The sequence below is a fragment of the Cinclus cinclus genome, chromosome 2 (genome assembly GCF_963662255.1).
Source record: "Cinclus cinclus chromosome 2, bCinCin1.1, whole genome shotgun sequence".
Taxonomy (NCBI): Eukaryota; Metazoa; Chordata; class Aves; order Passeriformes; family Cinclidae; genus Cinclus; species Cinclus cinclus.
In genome coordinates this window covers 46,503,432-46,523,571 of record NC_085047.1, presented here as the reverse complement: position 1 = coordinate 46,523,571, position 20,140 = coordinate 46,503,432, and the positions used below count along the sequence as shown (strand labels likewise).

At 40.5% G+C, this 20,140-nt stretch overlaps 1 protein-coding gene across 1 annotated transcript in view; it reads left to right on the top strand.

Annotated features, from left to right (window-relative positions):
• XPO4 (exportin 4) overlaps nucleotides 1-11,418 on the top strand; it is a 77,840-nt gene extending 66,422 nt beyond the window's left edge. The window contains exons 19-23 of the mRNA XM_062487591.1: nucleotides 40-158; nucleotides 1,058-1,188; nucleotides 1,957-2,074; nucleotides 3,270-3,362; nucleotides 6,450-11,418. Coding sequence (XP_062343575.1) covers nucleotides 40-158; nucleotides 1,058-1,188; nucleotides 1,957-2,074; nucleotides 3,270-3,362; nucleotides 6,450-6,647 — 659 coding nt within the window. The 3' untranslated portion in view covers nucleotides 6,648-11,418. The remainder of the gene's footprint in view (nucleotides 1-39; nucleotides 159-1,057; nucleotides 1,189-1,956; nucleotides 2,075-3,269; nucleotides 3,363-6,449) is intronic.
• Nucleotides 11,419-20,140: the final 8,722 nt, after the last annotated feature.

The window sequence follows — 20,140 nt, the reverse complement described above, 5'->3', positions numbered from 1 at the left end:
TAGTCTTCCTTTGATAAAAAATATTTTTCTTTTCTGCAGATGAAGTATTTAGAGGACATGAGCCTGGGCAAGTTACAAATAGATCTGTATCAGCAGCAGATGTTGTCTTATATGGGGTTAATCTAGTTCTGCCTCTAATGTCACAAGATCTGCTGAAGGTAAGTATATTTTTTTACATGGAGCTGCTAGAATATGAAAGCTTTATAGTAATGAATTCCCAGAATTCGTTCCTAGGTGCATTCCACCTCGGTAAGCTGAATTTTCTGGACTTCATAAATGTAAATAACTGTTCCATAGTTCTAAATACTCTTTGAAAAGAAATACTGTAAGCTGAGAAAATGTGTATCTGAAGGTTCTAAATAAAACTTTTCTTCTAAAAGCATGTCTGTGCAGATCAACAGCCAAACCTGAAATGTGGCTCACAGAGTCCTTTTTCTGACAGTGTCAGAAATATGACAAGAAGCATAGATAGTAATGAGTTATAAGACTATTTATTTCCACAATACAGATGGCTGTCAATCGTAAGCATCAGCAGCTTGTCAGTAGAACAACATGAAACAATGGGGTAGCAGCATTTCATTGTTGCCCTGTGTTCATGCTTTACTTCAAACCAGGGAAGCACTTCTGGAGGGTGTCTCAGCTGTCCCCTCTCCACATGCCTTCTCATCTGGTAGTGCTTGCTGAGCATGAGGGCTGCGTCCATTTTAGATCAAACCAAGGCAAAGGATGTGCCCTGGCAGCCCCTCAATTGTGCTCCAAATGCTCGTGAGGCTTTTGCCCCACAGGACTAGATTTGGCTGTGTCTGAAATAAAATTCTTTTAATTTGTATAGAGCAGATATCAGACTGCCACCATCTACTGTTTATCTTTAGTAATCTTCTTTTATTATACCACTTTTATTGTATTTATATAAAGTTGTAGCCATTCTAAAGACTCAAGTTTCCTACTAAAATTCTTTTCTTCTATGCAAATCATCAGTCCTGTCTCTTTGTACAGTTGAAATTATGCCAAAATAGTTGTGATTGAATCTAAAAATTTCATGTTTTTCTTTTGACAGTTTCCATCCCTGTGTAATCAATATTACAAATTAATCACTTTCATATGTGAGATATTCCCTGAGAAAATTCCACAACTTCCAGAGGACCTCTTTAAGAGCCTAATGTACTCACTGGAGCTCGGGATGTCATCGTATCCTTTATAGAGCTTGGGAATGTTTTTTAAAAGAATCTAAGTTGCTTTTATAAGGAGGACTTGTTAATTTATGTATTCATTTATTTATTCTATCAATATCTGCATTTATAATGATATATTGGTAATGGACTCTTACTCTGCTCTCTGGGGATTGAGAGTTTCACTATAGTGTCCATTGAGATTCCAGGAGTAGCTGAATTGCCTCTTACTTGTGGTGCTTGGGTGCAGCCTTTAAGTAGCTTAGCATGTAAGTTTTTTCTGGCAGCCATTCCTGCCTCCTCCATTACTTCATTTCAGAGTGTGTAACTTCATAAGCCTTCAGCTGGTATCCCAAAGCCATTCCTGAATTAGTCTCTCAGCTGGTAATACAAAACATTGCTGCTGTTCTACTGGGCTGGCTCCAGAGCATTTCCTGTCAGTGTGCCAATGGGCTCTCCCTCTCATAATGGGAGTACCATTTTCACTAATCTGTGGCACGTGTCAGAAACAGATGAGCTTGACCATAAGGGACTCTTTCTGAAAATGTTATGTCAGAGAGGGTTATGTTACCTTAGGGCATGTAGCTAATAAAAGAAGGTAACAAAGTTAGAATCCTTTTCCCCCCTTTTTTCTAGCAGTTTTTTAGATTTTTTTACTTAGTAACTTTGTAGCAAAAAGAAATCTTGAAACATACAAGCATTTCAGATATTTTTTACTCTCACAGCTGGGTAGTTTAACCACAATTTAATTGAAATCCAACTTCAGTTCTTTAACACCCATTATCAGAATGAGCTCAGAGGTTTGCCAGCTCTGTCTGGAGGCTGTAACACCGTTAGCAGAACAATGTGCAAAAGCACAAGAAACAGATTCAGCCCTTTTTCTAGCAACGAGGCACTTTCTTAAGGTAATGTGTCTATGTTTCCTGTTACTTTGTTTTTTTGCATAAAGGTAGCATCCAGAGGCCAGTGATCATGTCCGGATTAATCAGGGTAATACATATAGTAAGAAACAGCCTGTTGCCTAAAAAAAAAAAAAGTGACAGCTTATGAAGGAAGAGGGCATGAAGAACTGAAGATGTCAAACTAGAGTACAAAAGAAGATGGAGGTGTAGATGGAACCAGTCCATTATTGCCAGTAAACAAAAGACCTGAGCCTCTCAGAATGCAATTTTTATTTCCATGCTCTGCACTTGACATTGACAGTTTCAGCAGTTCCTGGTGAAGCTGTGAACAGACGGCTTCCAGAATTCTGTGAACTGGAGGCTGGGTAGAGTACTAAAAGAAAAGGAATTAAAAAAAGCATAGCTGGGAGCTAGAAAGGAAATGCTGTCATTTATTCAATGTATCTAATGAACTATATGTTTTCTTAATTCAATATCACATTCAGTACTTTACTTTTAGAACCATCCACTTTAATGTATTTTGGAATGACCTGGTAGTGTCCAGGTTCCTACTAACTGGCAATGAAATAATTGTGGAATCCCTGGGCTTGTCTTCTGATTTTGTATGGGTTTCACCAAACTGACATTGGGATTTCTGAGGATTGCTCATTAAATGCTTTCATCAGCAAAGCTGAGAGAATGAGAAACTTGCATAATTTTGTCTTCATGTATCTTCTAAGTTTCATATGGTTTCATTCCTTATAATATTATTCTTTACTAATCTGTTCCCTGTTCAACTTTCTATGAGCTCTAGGAGTCTCCAAAACTTGAGGAAAAGTTCTGTATGTTATTCTGGACAAGCAAACCCTTTTTTCATTATTTCTCTGGCATAGCTGCAGCTTTTGGAGAAAAATACAAATGATGTCATGTTTCTCTGAAGAACAGTTTATATAAATCAACAATAGGTTCCAGTGCTCTGAGATGTGAATTTATGCTGTTAAGCGAAGACGCAACTTCTTTTAAAAGAACTTGGCTTCTAAATTTCTGGTACCTAAATTCAAAAACTAAAAAAAGGGGGCAACAAAGCAAACAGCAACCTTGGATGTATGTAATACATGTTCATTGTTATTAGAAGTGAAGATGAACTTGAGCAGCAAATACTGATAAAGTAGAAAGTTAAGCATACACTTACATAACTACTTCTGTTTTGGGATTTCAGATGGTTTTTGATATGCTGGTACTTCAGAAGCACAATACAGAAATGACAACTGCAGCAGGTGAAGCATTCTACACATTAGTGTGTTTGCATCAGGTATGGCATTCAGACACACCCTGAAAAGAAGTAATTTGTTAAAGAAGAGTGGTTATTTCTTGTGCACCTGATAAATCTCAGAATCATTTGGTTTGAAAGGGGGGCATCCTCAGGAGGTCTGCCTGTTTCAGCTGCAGATTTTTGCATTTGTCCTTGCTGAGTTTCACAACACTCCTGTCAGCTCATTGCTCCTGCCTGAGTAAGTGTCTCTAAATGTCAGTCCTGCCCTTGAATGCACTGGCTGCACTCCCCAGTTTGGTTTCATCCCCAGACTTGAGAAGAGTGTATTTCCCCTCCTCCTCCAGGTCACTGACTAAAATATTTAACAGGACAAGGTCCAGATATGAGCTCACAGTGCCACTTTGTGCCACAGTGCTTCCAGGTGGAACATGAGCCATTAGCCTCAATCATTTATAGGCTGATGGTACAGGTGTGTTTTTACACATATAGCAGTTCACCCATTCAGACAATAAAATCCTGGCTTGGTTGCAAGGGTGCAGTACACAACTGCTAAAGACCTGATTACCTTGGGCATCCACTGCACTTGTCTTAGCCATAGATGCAAGTAATTTTGTCAAAGAAGACAGGTTGGTAAAGCATTATTTACCCTGGGTAAATCCACACTAGCTGTTCTCAGAATCACAGAATATGCCGAGTTGGAAGGGACCCATGAAGATCATTGAGTACAACTCCTGGCCCTGCACAGGACCATCCCAGGGGTCACACCATGTGCCTGAGTGCATCATCCAAATATTTCTTGAATATCAATCAGGATTGATGCTGTGACCACTTCCTTGGGGAGCCTATTCCAGTGCCCAAACATCCTCTGGGTGAAGAACCTTTTCTTAATACCCAACGTAAACTTCCCCTGACACAACTTCAGGCCATTCCTTTGGGTCCTTTGGCTTTCACATGCACAGAAATAACTTCCAGGAGTACTTACTTCATTATTTTCTTAGTCATTCAAAGATGATAGAGAGCAGCCAGTAATGAATGACATGACATGGATAGATTCTGTCAGGCCTTACAAGCTTGCATGCATCAAGATTTCTCAAGAGATCCGTGGGTTGATCCTCTTTTATGCATAGTTTGTCTCCTCCTTGAACTTGGTTTCTAGTCACAAAGGTCTGGAAAAACCTGTTGGTGAAGACCAAGGCAAAAGAAAGCATTGATTATTTCAGCCTTACTCTTGTCAATCATTAAATCATCTATTCCCTTCAGCAGTAGAACCCATATTTTCCCTGTTCCTTCTTTTACTCTTAAAGTACTGGTAGAAGCTGCTTTTGTCTTTGATGTCCTTTGCTAAATTCAGCTTTAGCTGAACTTCATTTTTCTCTTATTGTTCTTGTCCAGATGATTTTTCTGCTTTCTTCCTTTCTAGATGTTCCTGCTTCTATTTCCTGCATGCGTTGCCTTTGTGCTGGAGTTCAGTCATTAAGTTGCTTAGCTGATCAGTGTCCTTACTGTTTTCCTCTGTGTCTGGACAGACCATTCTTGTGCTTGGTAGAGGCTGTTCTTAAAGACCTATCTCTTGAGCTCTTTTTGTCTTCAGAGCTTATTCCCACAGGATCCCGCCCACCAGTCTTGAGGAAGGTGAGATCCATTCTCATGATGTCCAGGTTCTGTACTTGGCTGCCCTCTTTCCTTGCTTTCCTGGGAATCCTTATCTCCACAATTTAATGATAACTGAAAGGCTGGCACTAATTACCACATCCCTGATCAGGTCTTACTAGCCATGAATAGGAGATGCAAAATCACACCCCTGGGTAGCCCATCTGGTATGTGAGCAAATGTCAGGGAGATAATCTCTTGCAAGTCTGATATGGAAGCTTTCTCAAGTTGCTTTAAGATGACTAAAAGCCCTGTTCTGGGGATGTGTAACAAGATCTCACTCCAAGAGATACGTCATCTTCACTGCTTCTCCTCTGACCGTGATCCATAAACACTCAACTAGATTGCTGCCCAGTCTTGGAAAACCATCTTTAATTTGAGCTGCCTTTTCACAGAAGTGCCAATATTCTGTCATCTTCTGCCCTGAAGAGATCTAACAAGCTTCCACCTGTCCCTTGGAACATTCCAGTCATGTCACCTGTCCCACCACATATCAATGCCTGCAGTAATGTTGCAGCTCTCAACCTGCACGTGGAGCTCTAGGTCCTTCTGTTTCCAAAGTTGAACACACTTCTACACAAGCATTTCAGGTTGGCCTCCTTTCAGCCCTTTTCATCCTTTCTGCGGAGCACTTGTAAACCCATCACACTTTGTGTTCTTAGTACTTTTGGTCTCTGTCTCTTTACTTATCTACAAGTTGTTACCACCATCCCTCAACATGCCTTTTAAAGCCCTTCCTTCCGGCTTGGCAAGCCTTTGGCAAAGAGGATGCTAAGCCACTTTGTCCTGTGGGTCCTCTCCTGTTAGCAGCCCTTATCTCTCAAAGAGGGACTCGTGAACATGTAAGAGAAAAGGACCCTGAGATACCACCCACAGGTGGCAAATTCTTGTTGTTTCTAGCTTCACCCAAGCCCTCATGGATAGAATGGAGGGAACTGCCATTCTGGCTCCTGTGTCCTTCATCTGTGCTCCCAGAGCTCAGTCCCTTTGGACTTGCTTCAGGTGTGCCCCTTGGCAGTGTCCTTCTAGTCATGTTTGACATGTTTCTTGGGCTTTTGCTTCTGTCTAAATAAGCGTGAGAGTAAGTAGGAAACTCTTAGAAAGGAATCTAAGCTCTCTGTCCCAGGGAAGGAACCCTAGAAAATGGAGGTGATTAGTATGGAATATGGGAGAGCCATCAAGAAAAAACAGTCCAGTTTGCAGGAATAAGCCTATGCTAAGGAGGAGCCAGAAGGCCCTTAGCCTTAAAATTGTCATCTTACGCTGCACTGCAAAACACTGTACCTTGCTTTGAAGACTTCTTTAGCCTTACTAAAATACCAGCCTGGATGAAGGACTTTAACTGGTTTAGAGGTAGGTGAAAGGCTGTGAGGACAGGTGAAGAGGTACTGATGGTTTTCTGTCACAGCCTTTATTCTGGATCTTGTCCTGATGAGAGAAGTTGTATCTATTTTATTTTTTTTGTTTGTTTAACAGGCTGAATATTCAGAGTTAGTTGAAACATTGCTATCAACTCAACAAGATCCAGTAATTTACCAGCGGTTAGCAGATGCCTTCAACAAGCTTACTGCAAGCAGCACTCCTCCTACACTGGACCGTAAGCAGAAGATGGCCTTCTTAAAGAGTTTAGAAGAATTTATGGCAAATGTTGGTGGACTTCTCTGTGTAAAATAAGTAACAAAACTCTATGCGTAATTTAGACCCTTTCTGCAAAATGCACTGAGAAATGCTGAATGCTGACTAAATCTTGTACTTGTCTCTGGGGTCTTTGCAGCCATCTCAGATTCTAGAGAGCCTGGAAGTATGAACATAACACCATGGAATAGGAGAGGTCAACTTTGAATCAGCTTCTGCTATTATGTGTTAGCTCCAATCTGTCATACTTGGGTGTGGAAGAGAATGAACAGAAAATCTGAAATTTTTTTCCATTTATGTGCAAACAGATATGGGCACAATGAAATAAATGCAGTGCCTTTCCCCCTGTACTGGTTTAAAATATGAGTGGTCATATAAACAGATTCTTTTCTCCCCAAAATCATGTTAGAGTGTGATGCAGATACATATAAAGCTCTAAACAGTTTAGCTGATTTTAAGCTTTATTTTTCCTCTCTTAAAGTTTGAGTTTGTGTTCCAATGAGGAAGAAAAACCAAATGGTATTTTAACTTGTGTTTAGTTCTGTTTTTCTACATCAACCTGACATTGCAGGTTTAATGCAATGCAGGTTTTTGCATTATGTTCTGCTGCCTAAAGTTCAGAGAAAAAAAAAAAGGTGTATATTTTTGTTCCCCTAAAATGAACTTTAGGAACTGTAGCCATTTCATTGCCTTAATTTAAAAGAAAAAAAAAAAAAACTCATATACTTTAGGTAAGAAATTTAAGGCAAGATTTTACTCTTGAGAGTTGGTTTAGGATGTTGGCACTGAGCTGCTGTGTACCTGTTGCAGCCATTCATGTTGATGTTGTTTTGGAATGAGTGTCTAATGCAAGGTTCATGTGTAGTTTTACTTTCAGTATCTGTTTTGATTCTCACCTGGGTTGCACGCAACTGCAATGTATTTCTACACTGAACTGTTTGCTTAAGCAATAACAACCCAAAAGGTGTGAATTACTGGCAAACTTTGTAAAGTTGGGGCATTAGCTAAAACAATTCTGCTGGCACAGGGGCATCAAACCCTTTTACTCAAGCATGTCTGTTTGACTCCAGTGGGGAAGTGTAATTGGGAAGTCTGTGCTTTGTTTTTGCTGAATGTAGTCCCACTTCTGCAGAGCTCTCCCAGCTGCTCTGGCTTGGTTCTTTATATAAGCACTTCAGCTGTTATGATAGCAGAAGTGCCCTGAGTATATAGAACCAACAAGGGAGAGCAACACATGAATATGAAAGCAAGGTCTGCTTTGTCTCCTGTCATGAGCCAGAGGAAACTGAAGCGAACACAAATGCTGCATGTCTAGTAAAATTATTTTTGTGGAAATGCACAGAGGCAGAAGTGGGCCTTTCTGTTTAAGATCTGTGCTAGATTATGCTGTTAAATATTTCCCATGTGTTTTTACAATTTATATAAAAAGTCTGGTATACACCTTTATATGGCAATGTATAGCTTCGTGTTTGCAATTCTGTGCCGTTCTTCAGCTATTCATCTCAAAACTAGTCACAATAGCCAGAATCTCACAACAGACACAAATCTCTAATACTGTGCTGTAAGTGATCTAAGGCTTTTTTTTTCTTTTTTTTTTTTTAAAGTTAAATCTATTAAGAGTCTCAAGCATGGATCCACAAGGCCAAAAATGCCATCTCTTTATTATACTTTTCTAATTAATGTGAAAACTGGGCAAGGGCAGATTTACACATCACAAAGTGACCATAAAACATCTTAGATAAGAGTACCTTCCCAGATAGTATTTTATTTCTAAGATAACTTGCATAGTATTTTAGAATAGGCGTATTGCTCTCAATTTTTTCTTGAAACTCTAGTGCTTTTTTTAAAAGGATTTCTTGACTGTGCGTTTGCACAAAATACAATGATCCTGGCAGATCAATCTGTTTCAAACTGTTGTGATGGCTGAGGTTTTTTTTTAAATTGGGGTTTGCTGGTTTTAAAACTGCTTCTGGAGTTTTTCTGAGTTTGTACATTGGATAGGGGAAAAGTTCTGAAACCTAATTTTTTTCAGATGAAGGGCCATGAAGCCTGGGAACATCAGCAATAGTAGCAGTTGCTGGCTTGTTATGATGTGCTCGATGTCAGGTATCTAGACTGAAGTCTTCAAAGAGATCATAGCAAATATTTCATGTTTTGGGTCTGAGTAACTGATACACTCAGTCATTTTTCTTTTATAACTAGCTCTGTCACTATTTTATTAATCCTAAAGCTGGCTCACTATTTAAAAATATTTATTAACTTTAAAGATTTGCAATCTTCTTGCATATTGTGATGAACAGGAGCACGGACTGAGTTTGTATTCTGGGAAAAGTAATGTGCATACTCATTATTTTTCTTGTTAGGCCCATTGTGTTGTAACAAGCAGAGACACAGCATTTTAAAGTATCAAGACTTTAGCTGAAGTATGAACACCCACTTTCAAAGACCAGTTTTAAAGGTGGTTTAAAAATTTCCTTTGCCCTTCATTTAAAAATTATACTATATGTTAAACTGTCCTAGCAAGGCTTTGGGGTTTTTGTAATTTCCTGCCTGATGGTACAGTTTCCTGTTTTTTTAAATTTTCCTTTCATTCTCATATATTCAACAGGGATTTTTCCATGCCATTTTAGGTTTCTTTTAGAACAATGCTAAGATGTCTCTGCTTAGTGACATCCATGGAATGGTTGCAAAGGCTTATGGAATTAAGTCCTGTTCATTCATACTGCTGCTGGCTTGGTGACTGCTTTTACCTGAGCTATTTGACTTCTGTATCCCTACTAAAAAAAAAAAAATAGGAAAAAAGAATCATCTCTGATCTCCTACACATCCAGTTGCTGTACATCAGGTTGTGAAAGCACACTGAGGTCCACGGGAAAGACTCAGACTGTTTGTGGTGAACACTGAGAGCTGACTCCACATAGGTGTTCTGAAAGTTTTACAGCATCACTGCATTGATTTTTCCATTCACCGTGGAAAGTGAATAATGGTTTTAAAAATGCACCTGTTTTTTGAAGGAAGAAAAAAGGCAATTCAAACAGTTATAAATGCTGCATTATATAATTGTAACAAATATATTTGTCTAGACTTTTCTTGCTGAAACAGATTATTGGACCAGTGTTTTCATTCTGAGACTAGCTTCTTTTCCATTTTGCTAGCTCCTTCCCCATTGTAATTGTTCTAATGCTGGCATAATAACTTTGCTCAACCTATAGTTTTCAACACTGACAAGCATGGGTTTCGAGTTCAATCATAAAATTCAAGACGTTGTTGAAAGCACAGATACAAAGGGACAGGGAGAAGTGGAATGGATGCATGAAACTTCCACTTGCATCTGCATTTATGCCTTAATTAGCCTCACTGAATTACTGCCAGAATCTTCTACTTTTTGCCCAGAGGTTTGTGTTTCACTGTTTATTGGTAAAGGGCTCACCTTTTTTCCTCAGGAATGAGAAACTTGTTTTCTCTCAGCATGTCCAAATCCTGCTAGTTGAAAGAGAGGGGTTTGAATTGGAGTCATCACTGTCATAGTGAGTAGAACTCACTAAAGCTCCAGTGTTTACCTGGGCAAATCCCTTTATATCTAAGCCATGTAGTTCTAGAAAATAAGCTTGCTCACAGCAGTCAGTTGTCCATTAAAAATCTAGTTCTTTAAAAGGGAAAGTAAGTTCTAATTTGTGATCTGTAAAATTATTTAAAAATACAAATTTGCAGCATTTTGCTTGTAAAACACTTTAAGTAATTTTAGGTTTGGTTAAATAATTACATAAGAAGGGGTGGGTTTTGTTTTGTTTTTTATGGAAGTAGCTTGATGAATATAAGCGCAGGAGTAGGAGCAAGGCTCCTCTAATTTTGTTGTGTTTTTCCACAGGATCCTCTGTGGCCATTGGCAAGTCACTAGAACTGTGTTGTTATGAAAATAGCATTAACACCTACCTACCTCACAGGGATGTTGTGAGGATTAGTTTATACCTATAAAATGCATTGAGGATCTGAGATGCTTAATGTAAATATTATATACTTTAATTTTAGTTTTGTGAGGTGTAAGATTTACTGTAATGAAGACAGAAGATTTTCATAATTGTAAATCCCAGTAGAGGCAGCAGTAGTGCAGTATTCTGAGGACTGATGTACTGCAGTACAGTAATGCTTGCTGTAAATTGTCATTATTTCAATTACAGCCAATTGAAATGATGGCGTTTTCTTAAATAAGGTGAGATTCCCCACCAGTGTGCCTCAGTTCTGATCTACAAAGGGAGAGGACAGATACAGGTTATTCAGGCTTTGGTACCTCTGCTTGTGACAAGTGCTGCTTGTGGTGGTGGGGTTTTTTGTTTAGCTTATTTTTGGGTTTTTTACATTTTTTCTGTAAGGAGCAAACACCACTCATTTCTCCCATGTCTGTTCCAGTCACTAAATACAACCAAAGTCTAATGGCAACAATTAAAATTTAAAGAGCCAGCCGGGCTCCCCATAAATTTGCATTTGAGTACATTGTGCTCTGTTTCCATTAAATTAATGTTTTCTAGCACTGATCATGAAGTAAATCATGAAGTGTGTTTTGCTCTAGAGCCTCAAACTCTCAGCGATCTTCTAAAACTCTTTTATCAGTATGAGATTTCTTGGGGCCCTAGAAACGGAGAAGTAAGATACCTCTGGCTTTTTCTTCAGTGAATTAAAATTGACTCTGCTTTTTCATTTCTTCCCATTCCCTACCCTGATTTCTCCTGTCCTTTTAAGCTGTTCTTAAGCAGATTTGGAAGGCCCTTCCAAACTCAAGAGGAAGATACTACTACCCTTGTAATTTTCCAGTCTGTTACAGCTTAATACTTGAAATTGATAAAAACCTCTCTAATAGCATTTGCCACACATTTCAATCTCCCATTAAACCATTCTGGAGATTTCAATGGGGGGGGGGGGGGGGGGGGGGGGGAAGACCTTTATTATTTGTTCTCTTTGTGCAAAAGAAGAATCCTCCATGCAGTGAACATGCAGTTTTAAGGCAATAAATGCTAGTACTGCTGTTGGTCAAGTGTGTAAATATTTTAAATGTGTCATTCAATACTGTGTTGAGTTTATATATTAAAAACACAGGGATTGAAGTGCTAGTTGATTTTAAGTATTGTTTTATCTGTACAGTTGAAGATATGAAGTTGCATAGAAGTATTTCACAGTTTATTGCAATAAGATATGGGAAATGGCTGTGTAATCAAGCCTTATCATGACTGAATTTTCAATTTTGAAGTGATCACTTTGTGTATTTTAAGATCCATAAGCAGGAAGAGGATAAAATTGTTTTCCACTAAAGACTTTTTTTATTTTGTTTTTGCCACGTGTTATTTGTGTGTTTTCTTGTTTAATATTTTTCTAAAATCTCACCTGTGTTGAATCCCTGAAAAAGCATTTGTTATACATCCTTACAGTGGAAACATAAATAGCAACATTATGAAACCTTAGGCTACACCTTTGGCTCTTTGGCTACAGTGACTGCACAATAATTAGGTTAAAAGTTGGAGTAACCTGAGTTTAAGTCAGCACTTAAGGCATGAGTTTGTCCATTAACAGAAAAAAGTGTGATACTGCAACAGCAGTGTCTCACACTGGACTGCAGTTACCAGAAATGACTGTGAATATATAATCAGATTAATGTTCCAAAAGAAGTTTTAACAGTGACTTTCCAGGTTACTATTGTTGGAGGCATTTGTCTACTCAAAAGGAATACTGATTTCTGGGTCTTTAATTTGTGTGTGTATTTAATCCAAACAGTTTTTATGATGGTATCTGGCACAGCAATGTTTTCCAAGCTCATAATCTGTTCCTGTGTTCCTAAGGAACATCTAACAGGGTGTTACTCCATGGATATCAGGAAAGTTCAGTTACAGGCAGCACTTCCTAATGTGCTATAATACAATTACATTTAGATAAACTACAGCTATTTTCTATTGTTCCCCTCTTACTTCTGTGCACTCACATCATTTAGAAAAGGAAAAAAAGAAAAAAAACTTCACAAATCCTGAAAGTAAAACTACGCAACAACTATATGGTGGTGACAGCTTGCTATATATCTTGGCTGTATGTATCACTAGAATTTTACTGGTTTCAAAAGTAAGATTATGCAGTTATATATTTACAGTAGCATGGTTTAGTTCAGTAAATATTTTGGGGAAGGACAGAAACATTTAAGAAAATTTTGAGGAAATTCCTGAAAGCAATTGGTAAGACTAACAGCAGTGTATCCAAGAGCCTTTCATGTAGAAAATGGAACTATTCTGCTTTACCTTACATATGAGTTCTGGAATAAACTTGAACGATTTGGGTACAAAGCCTTTATTCACACTTGTTTGTCTAAGTATACACAAACCCCATCAATTTTGCCTTTTTGAAACTTATATTGGCTTCAGCTGTGAGTGGTGGAGTTGGTGGTGGATTTTCTTCTTCTGTGATTTGCCATGTCTTACAAACAGAAAAGTAGGAAAGCACAACCCTCCAAGTGTTACTTGTCTGGACAGCCATCCAAGGAACAGGTTGCACATGAACTGGAAGAGGGAAGGAAGAGGAGAAGAAAGTGATAGATTTGCAATCTTACCCAGGAAAAGAGAAATAGATCAATCTACAAGACACCAGTGTTATTCCACAAGGTTTAACCCATGACATCTTGAAAGGGATGAGTAAAAGCCTGCCATATTTTATCAACAAGTTTGTTGGAGGAAAGAGAGAGTACTGTTTTGGAATTCGTAAATGAAATGTGATGCTATCAGTGTAAGTTTTGTTATTTAAATAATAAATTCTTTATTTTGGAAAGCATGTCCAAAGAGAACAAAGAAACTACCAACTGTGACAAATAGATAATTCATTGCTAGTTTTTCTGCTGTCTATATTTGAATCTCGTGGAACAGCTGTTTTCACTTTAACATCTATTAGATGGGATCAGATTTGATTTTCCTGACATGCTGTTGCCTTTACAAGTTAGAGTAACACAAAGCTGTGGGTGTGATGTGCTTCCCTTTTTCTTCCTCTCTATCTGGCCTACTGTTAATGGTTGTAAAGACAAATATGATTGATTTGCTTTAACGTATTGTTTTGAATGCTACAGTTTAGGTTTGTGGCATATTCAGACTGCTTCCTGTCTCTGTGTTTGGTGTTCCCTGAACGAAAGTCATCACTAGACTCCAGCACAAATATTGGGTTGAAAGTCTCACTGGTAACTTGCTTTAAATAAGCTGTCAGGACATTTGCTTTAGTTTTGCAACTGCACCAATATTACTAATGGTCTTTTGTTCATTGAAATGATTGTTGTAACTCACAAAAAAAGCCCCCAAAGCCAAAAGCCCACCACCACACTGTGGAATCTCTAGGAAAATCACTGATGTCCTCACACAAGATCAACACTACTTTGGGGAAGGCTTATATTCTTCTGCCACTTTAAGGAAAGACTGTTCTTCTGAAGTACTTTTTGCCTGCTTTTAGGCTGTTATGCACTTTCATGATTTCTTAACAAACTACTGTTAAAATGTACTGTAACATGGATTTTGATAAGCGCACATGTATTTAAACAATTCACTCAGCCTCAGGAAAGCTGGAAAAATCGGATACCTGTTTTGTATCTTGGTTAAAATGTTTGTTACCTGCATCCCTTAAGATGGCCAGATAATGTCTAGATCCTGCGAGTGTAACTATTTAGGATACCAGTATAGTCTGTAAAAGGAGGACAGTGTAATTTTGCTTTAGGGACAGAGAAAAGGGTGTCCTTCTCTTATTTTTCTTAGAGGTATATATAGTCTGAATTGGAGTTTCAAAAGCAGAAAGCAGTAATAAACCCCATTTACTGTTCAGGGAAGGAAATGTTTTCTTTCATAACACTATCTGATTTCTATTTTCTTCCTTCTCCTTAAAGAGTGTGTGTGGAATAAGTGCAGAGGTATGTGTAGGAAAAACTGTAAAATCTGCTGCTGTACATGTTTGCTACTTGACTGCATTTTCTGTTCCACTTTAATTTTACTGGTTTTGCTAAATATATTTTATATATTTTCCTTCCTGCTTCTTGTGATGGCAGAGTGATTACATCTTTTGGGGGAAAAAGATAAAACAACCATGACAACGCTTTGGGGCTAGAAAATGTCGTGAAGGTTGGATGTTACCGTGTATCTCAGGACACTTTTTGAGGGACCTGTGTAAGTCAAGCCATGGTAAAATCCATGGGGATGTGAAAATGTATAGATAGTGATAATTCTGTTGAAGGCTTGGGTGGCTTTGGTTTTTTCTCAAATACTTGTAAAGTCTGCTTAAAATGTCAATACCACTAGGTGGTATTGACTAGTGGTCACTTATGTAGAGCATTTTTCTGTCTGAAAGCTGTGGATCCTGAATCACTTCCAGGGGATGCACAAAGCCTGGCAAAATAGAAAGAAGTTGTTGGGATCCTGTATCACTGTCATGTTTCTAAGATTTTTGTCTCCATAGAGAAAGAGTTTGGATTCCACTAAGAACTTCAAGATGAAAGCTTACTTCTGTACATGAATCCATGGAGTAACTGCAAGCTTTTAAGAGGCTGGCTGACAGTCTGCCCTCCCGTTGTGCCACAAGATCTTGGGAAGCTGTGGTGCACCTGGCCCACACAGGTACCCCACAGGGCTCCAACACACATTTGATTTTCCATTTGTAGGGGGAGCAGCTTGGGAGTGAAAGTAAAAGTGCAGCAAGCTTTGCTTATGAAGAGGTGTTGCAGGTTGTTTTCCAAGTAGAATATTTCCACTTGACTATTTTCCATCATGAGTAGTAGGATTATGTTGTCATTAACTAGAAGTAATCCTTGTATGGTTGTAAAGCATTGCGTGCTTTGCTGCCTTCCAAATCAATGTGCAGTTGGTTTGCCAGCCCTAAACATGTCAAGGGTTGTTTGGTTTTTTTGGGAGAAAATTAATATAATTTTTTAGACTTTTAGACTGGAAAGATTCTACAGTTAGAATTTGATAATATGTTTTCATATTAATTAAAGCTGAATATATTTTTTCATATGGCTATGGCTTGTGCAACAGTGAGAACAAAACTAGAATTTCATTAGTAGAGAAAAAATACAATGGAGTAAAAATAAAAACTCAAACCCCAGAACAGAAAGGCCTATTGAGTACCAAGTTGCTATTGCTCTGCAGGGTAGAACTGTGTTTTTAAACACTGTTTCTGATCTAGCAAATGCATTAGTGAAGAGGCAGTGATTATGTCATCAGGACACCAGTATCACTGCTGTGACATTGGTCTATCAGTGAAAGGGCAGGGAAGATAGTTTAACTGGAAATCCCTGTCTGCAAAACATATTAGGGAACAATAAAATCCAATTATTAATAAATTTCTTTCAGGGTGCACTTTACAGGTATTCCCCTGTTTGTGACTCATTTGTCCTCGCATCTCAAAGAAATTGCAGCAGGAGATAACCTGTTTTTTTTTTCCTTCCTACAGGGTCACTTGAGCTCCTTTGGAGCTTTGCTTCTAGAACTGTCTTGTAACAGGATTCAAGCAAGGCCTTGAGCTGTGTTTGCTGCCAAGTAGTATCTGATATCATAACCTAAATAATGTCACCCTGCCCACCCCTGAGCTCCCACACAGCCATGTGCCCTTATGTGATCTGTCTAACCTTTCTGGTGTGGAGGAATTGCTTGCCAAGGGGCAGTCTGATGCTCTGGGAAATCTGAACTGAGAATGTGTCATCCCAGTCTCATTTCTACTTTCATTATCAGCCCTCTGCAGAATATTTTTTCATGTAAAATGCCTTACAAACATGCATGAAATAGGAAAATTACTCAAGTGTCACTTCACTGTAGTACCTAAACCACATTTCTTGCTGCACTCAGCGATGCTGTGCAGGTATCAATGTTAAGACAGTTGTCACTTTCCACAAAACACGGAAAAGGGGTTGGTTTGTTTGTTTTAAATTACAGCACTGGTGCTAGCATTAATAGATATGGATGCCCTCCATATGTGACAGTCTTCTGTGATAGGATGAAGTCTTTTTTTGGCAAGAACTTTAAAAGACCAAGTGGGTAATGCACTGAACGCGAGATCCAGACTGCAGAGAAAGCTTTTAAACCGAATGAAAGTGTCCACAGTTCTCTACTGTCATGAAAAACCTTGTTTCCACATGAGGGAGATTAAAAATATGGAGATCTGAAGGAAAAATTGGCCTGTCACCACATCATATGGTGGCAGGAAAATTTGATTCTCTGCTGCTTATGTAAGCTGTGCTGCAAAAATATTTTTTCATTAATTTAGTATTTCTGTCTTCCAAAGCAATAGTTTTGCTCCGTTTATTAAAGCCTGGGGCTGGCCTGTGACTTTCCGTTCAGCCGCAGTGAAATGTTGTGGCAGATGAAGACTGAGCATGTTGTAGGTAAAACTGCAGTTTCTTACTCAGCTCACTGCTGATACAACTTCTTACTCTGGAGAACAGGAGCATACTCTGCTCTTGGGTTAAATAATCCGATGGGCAACCTCCTATGAGTTGGTTTATAGGAGAGTAGTTGAATGATATAAACACAACACTATGCACATGATTTTTACAAACATCAGACTTTATAAAGGAAGGAGAAAAATGGATGACCTTTTTGTCTTGGGGCAGTGAGATATACTGCTTCCAGCTCTGGGGTCCCCAGCACAAGGACACTATCCTGTCAGAGCAAGTCCCAGGGAGGGACACCAGGATGATCAGAGGCAGGGAATACCTCTCACATGAGGGAAGGTTAAAAGAATTGGGATCGTTCAGCCTGGAAAAGACAAGGATTTGGGGTGACCGAATTGTAGTCTTCCAGTACCTGAAAGGAGCCTGCAAAAACGATGAAGAGAAAACTTTTTACACGGGTATTTAGTGACAGGACAAGGGGGTGGAATGGCTTCAAACTGAAAGCAAGTAATTTTAGATCAGATATTAGGAAGAAAATATTTACTGTGACAGTGGTGAGGCATTGGAACAGGTTACCCAGAGTAGCTGTGGATCATCCCCGAAAGTGTTCAAAGCCGGGTTTGATGGGGCTTGAAGCAACCTGGGATAGTGGAAAGTGTTCCTGCCCATGGCAGTGGCATTGAAATTACGTGGCCTTTCAGGTCCCTTCCAACCAAAACCATTATATGATTTTATCAAGTTAAACAGCGAAGGTATTTTAAAACTTGCTATCTTTTGAAAGCATCTAAGAATCGGCTAGACTTTTTTTTTTTTTGTATGCAAGAAAGGGAGCTTGTTCCAGCCCGCTAATGCTAAATGGAAATGGAAAGCCTGGGCAGGAGAGCCAGACGCAGAAAACCAGTTTGGGGCGCTGGGCTGGCTTCGGAACACTTGCCATCGGACTCGAGGGCTGCCCGTGCCGTCCCAGCCTGACAGGCCGGGTGCCCGCGGCCGTCTCGCCCCCCAGCTCAGATTCCCGTACCTGTCAGAGATCCCAGCGCACGCGCAATTCCCGCGGCTCGCAGCCGGCCCGAAGCGCTCCCGGCCCCGCCCGCCGGGCCACCAGGGGGCGCGCGGCCCGGGGGCGGGGCTTTGGCCGAGCTGCGCGCGCGCGGAAGGAGCCGGCGGGCGGTGAGTGGCGCGAGGGGCGGGAGCGCGGGCCGGGGACCGTGCGCGTGCCTGCCGTGAGGGCGGCGGCACTGCCGCCCAGGGCGACCCCTCACCGCCCCCTCATCGCTCCCCTTATGGCACCCCTCATCGCACCTCTCACCGCTCCCCACATCGCCCCGTCATCGCTCCCTCACCGCCCGACCCCGCTGCGCTCCGCGGGCGATGGCGGCCGAGGCGCTGTCGGGCCGGCGGGGGTCACCCCGGGGTTCCCGTGGCTGCAGGGTGCCCTCCAAGCGAAGCACGGGGGATGGGACGGCAGGGAAGGGCTTTCTCCGGGAACCGCCCATGTCCCGTCAGCCACGTGTGGGGAGGACCGGCGGTCCCGAACCCTGCCTGCGCGCCCTCCGTGCTTGCTAAAAAGGATGGGAATGGAGCTGGCGCACATCATGTTTTCCATTTGCTTGAAGTAGCCACCAGGCGTCCTGACTTTACTTTGCTAATCTGGTGTAGTTTCTGCATATTTAGTAATCCTCTGAGAGCTTCTATGAACTTTATGTGTCACTTTGATGCACTGTGAAATCCCGGCTTTTGAGGTATCAGGGCACAAGTCCAGATATTGAGTAGCTTTCAGGTCTATCAGATCACGATTTCTCTACCTCCGGGCAGGTGGTTGCAGCCCCTTCCAGGTGATTTTCATTATGGTTGTACCCTGCTGGCCAGCTTTTCTCGGTATGTGCTATAAACACCATGGATGATGGGCTGCTTGTCTCAGAGACTGTCTTGGCAGCTTGGAAAAAACACAGACAACTACATTAAACTCCCATTTCGTGCTCTCTGCCTTTTGATTAAGGTTACTCTTAGAATAAGATCTTTTCTGAAGTTGCACGTGTGCTTTTTATATTATTGGTAAAAGATCTGAAGGGCTAACACTGTCCTCTTCTTCCTCCTTCCCAGTGACGAACAGCATGGCTTTCCAGTTGTATTTCTGTCTCTATCCTATGGCCTTTTTAACAGTCTTTGGTACTGGTTTCTTACCACCTGTTCTCCATGTGGTCATAACTAAAGGTGAAATAAATGTACTGGGGACCAAAGACTGTTAATTCGTGTTTATTCTAACTTTGAGTATTTTTTTCCTCTGTTTTAGAATTTGGCCATATAGAAATAGGCTTTTCATACATGTCTGCCAGAAACTATTGTTAAATACATACAACATTCTTGTGTGGACAAGACCTTGGAGTCTCCTGTGCTGCTCTTACCTCTTAATTTTTTTATTGTTTTCTCTGGAGAGCGTTCACTCTGCAGTGATGATATTTGCCTGAACAGTGCATCAGCTAATGAGAGAGATTGAGCTGGGCACAGGGGCAGGGACTGAGGACTCTACAGGGAGCTCCACCCCCTTCATCCTACCTGCTGCACTGCCGACCACATGGTGTGATTTGTCACCTCATTTTTCCTGTTTTAGGGATTGATCTGCCCCTTTAGGGACCAGTAGCATTCAGATTTGCCACTTTACCTTATTAACACAGCCCTGCCTGTTCCTGTTCCACTCTATCTGAGGGAGCTTACCTCCTTTTCTGGTTTTCCTTTGGGTGAACTTTGACTTCACCACGAGTCTTACTTTTCTAAACCGTACGTGGTGTTCTTGAGCTGTTCTTGAAGATCTGATTTCCCCCATGTGGCTTTCAGAGTGCGTCTGTGTGAGGACAGAGCTTGGTCTGCATGTGGAGGGACCCATGGCCTGGGGCAAGCAGGGATTGGTCACCTGGAGCCTCAGGGGCCTTGGAAATTAAGAGTGTAAAGCTTCCCTAAGTGCCACAGGCACTGTGGGTTTCTGTGCTTCTTCCATCCTTCCGCAGAACTTCCAGGGTTTCTTCTGGACTTGAGAGCAGTGAACTTTCTGGAAGGGATAATGAAGGGATTTCAAACAGTAGAACTTTCTCCCTTGAAGGAATTGACAAGTCTTAAGAGTTTTCTGATGTAGTTCTTAAACATGAGA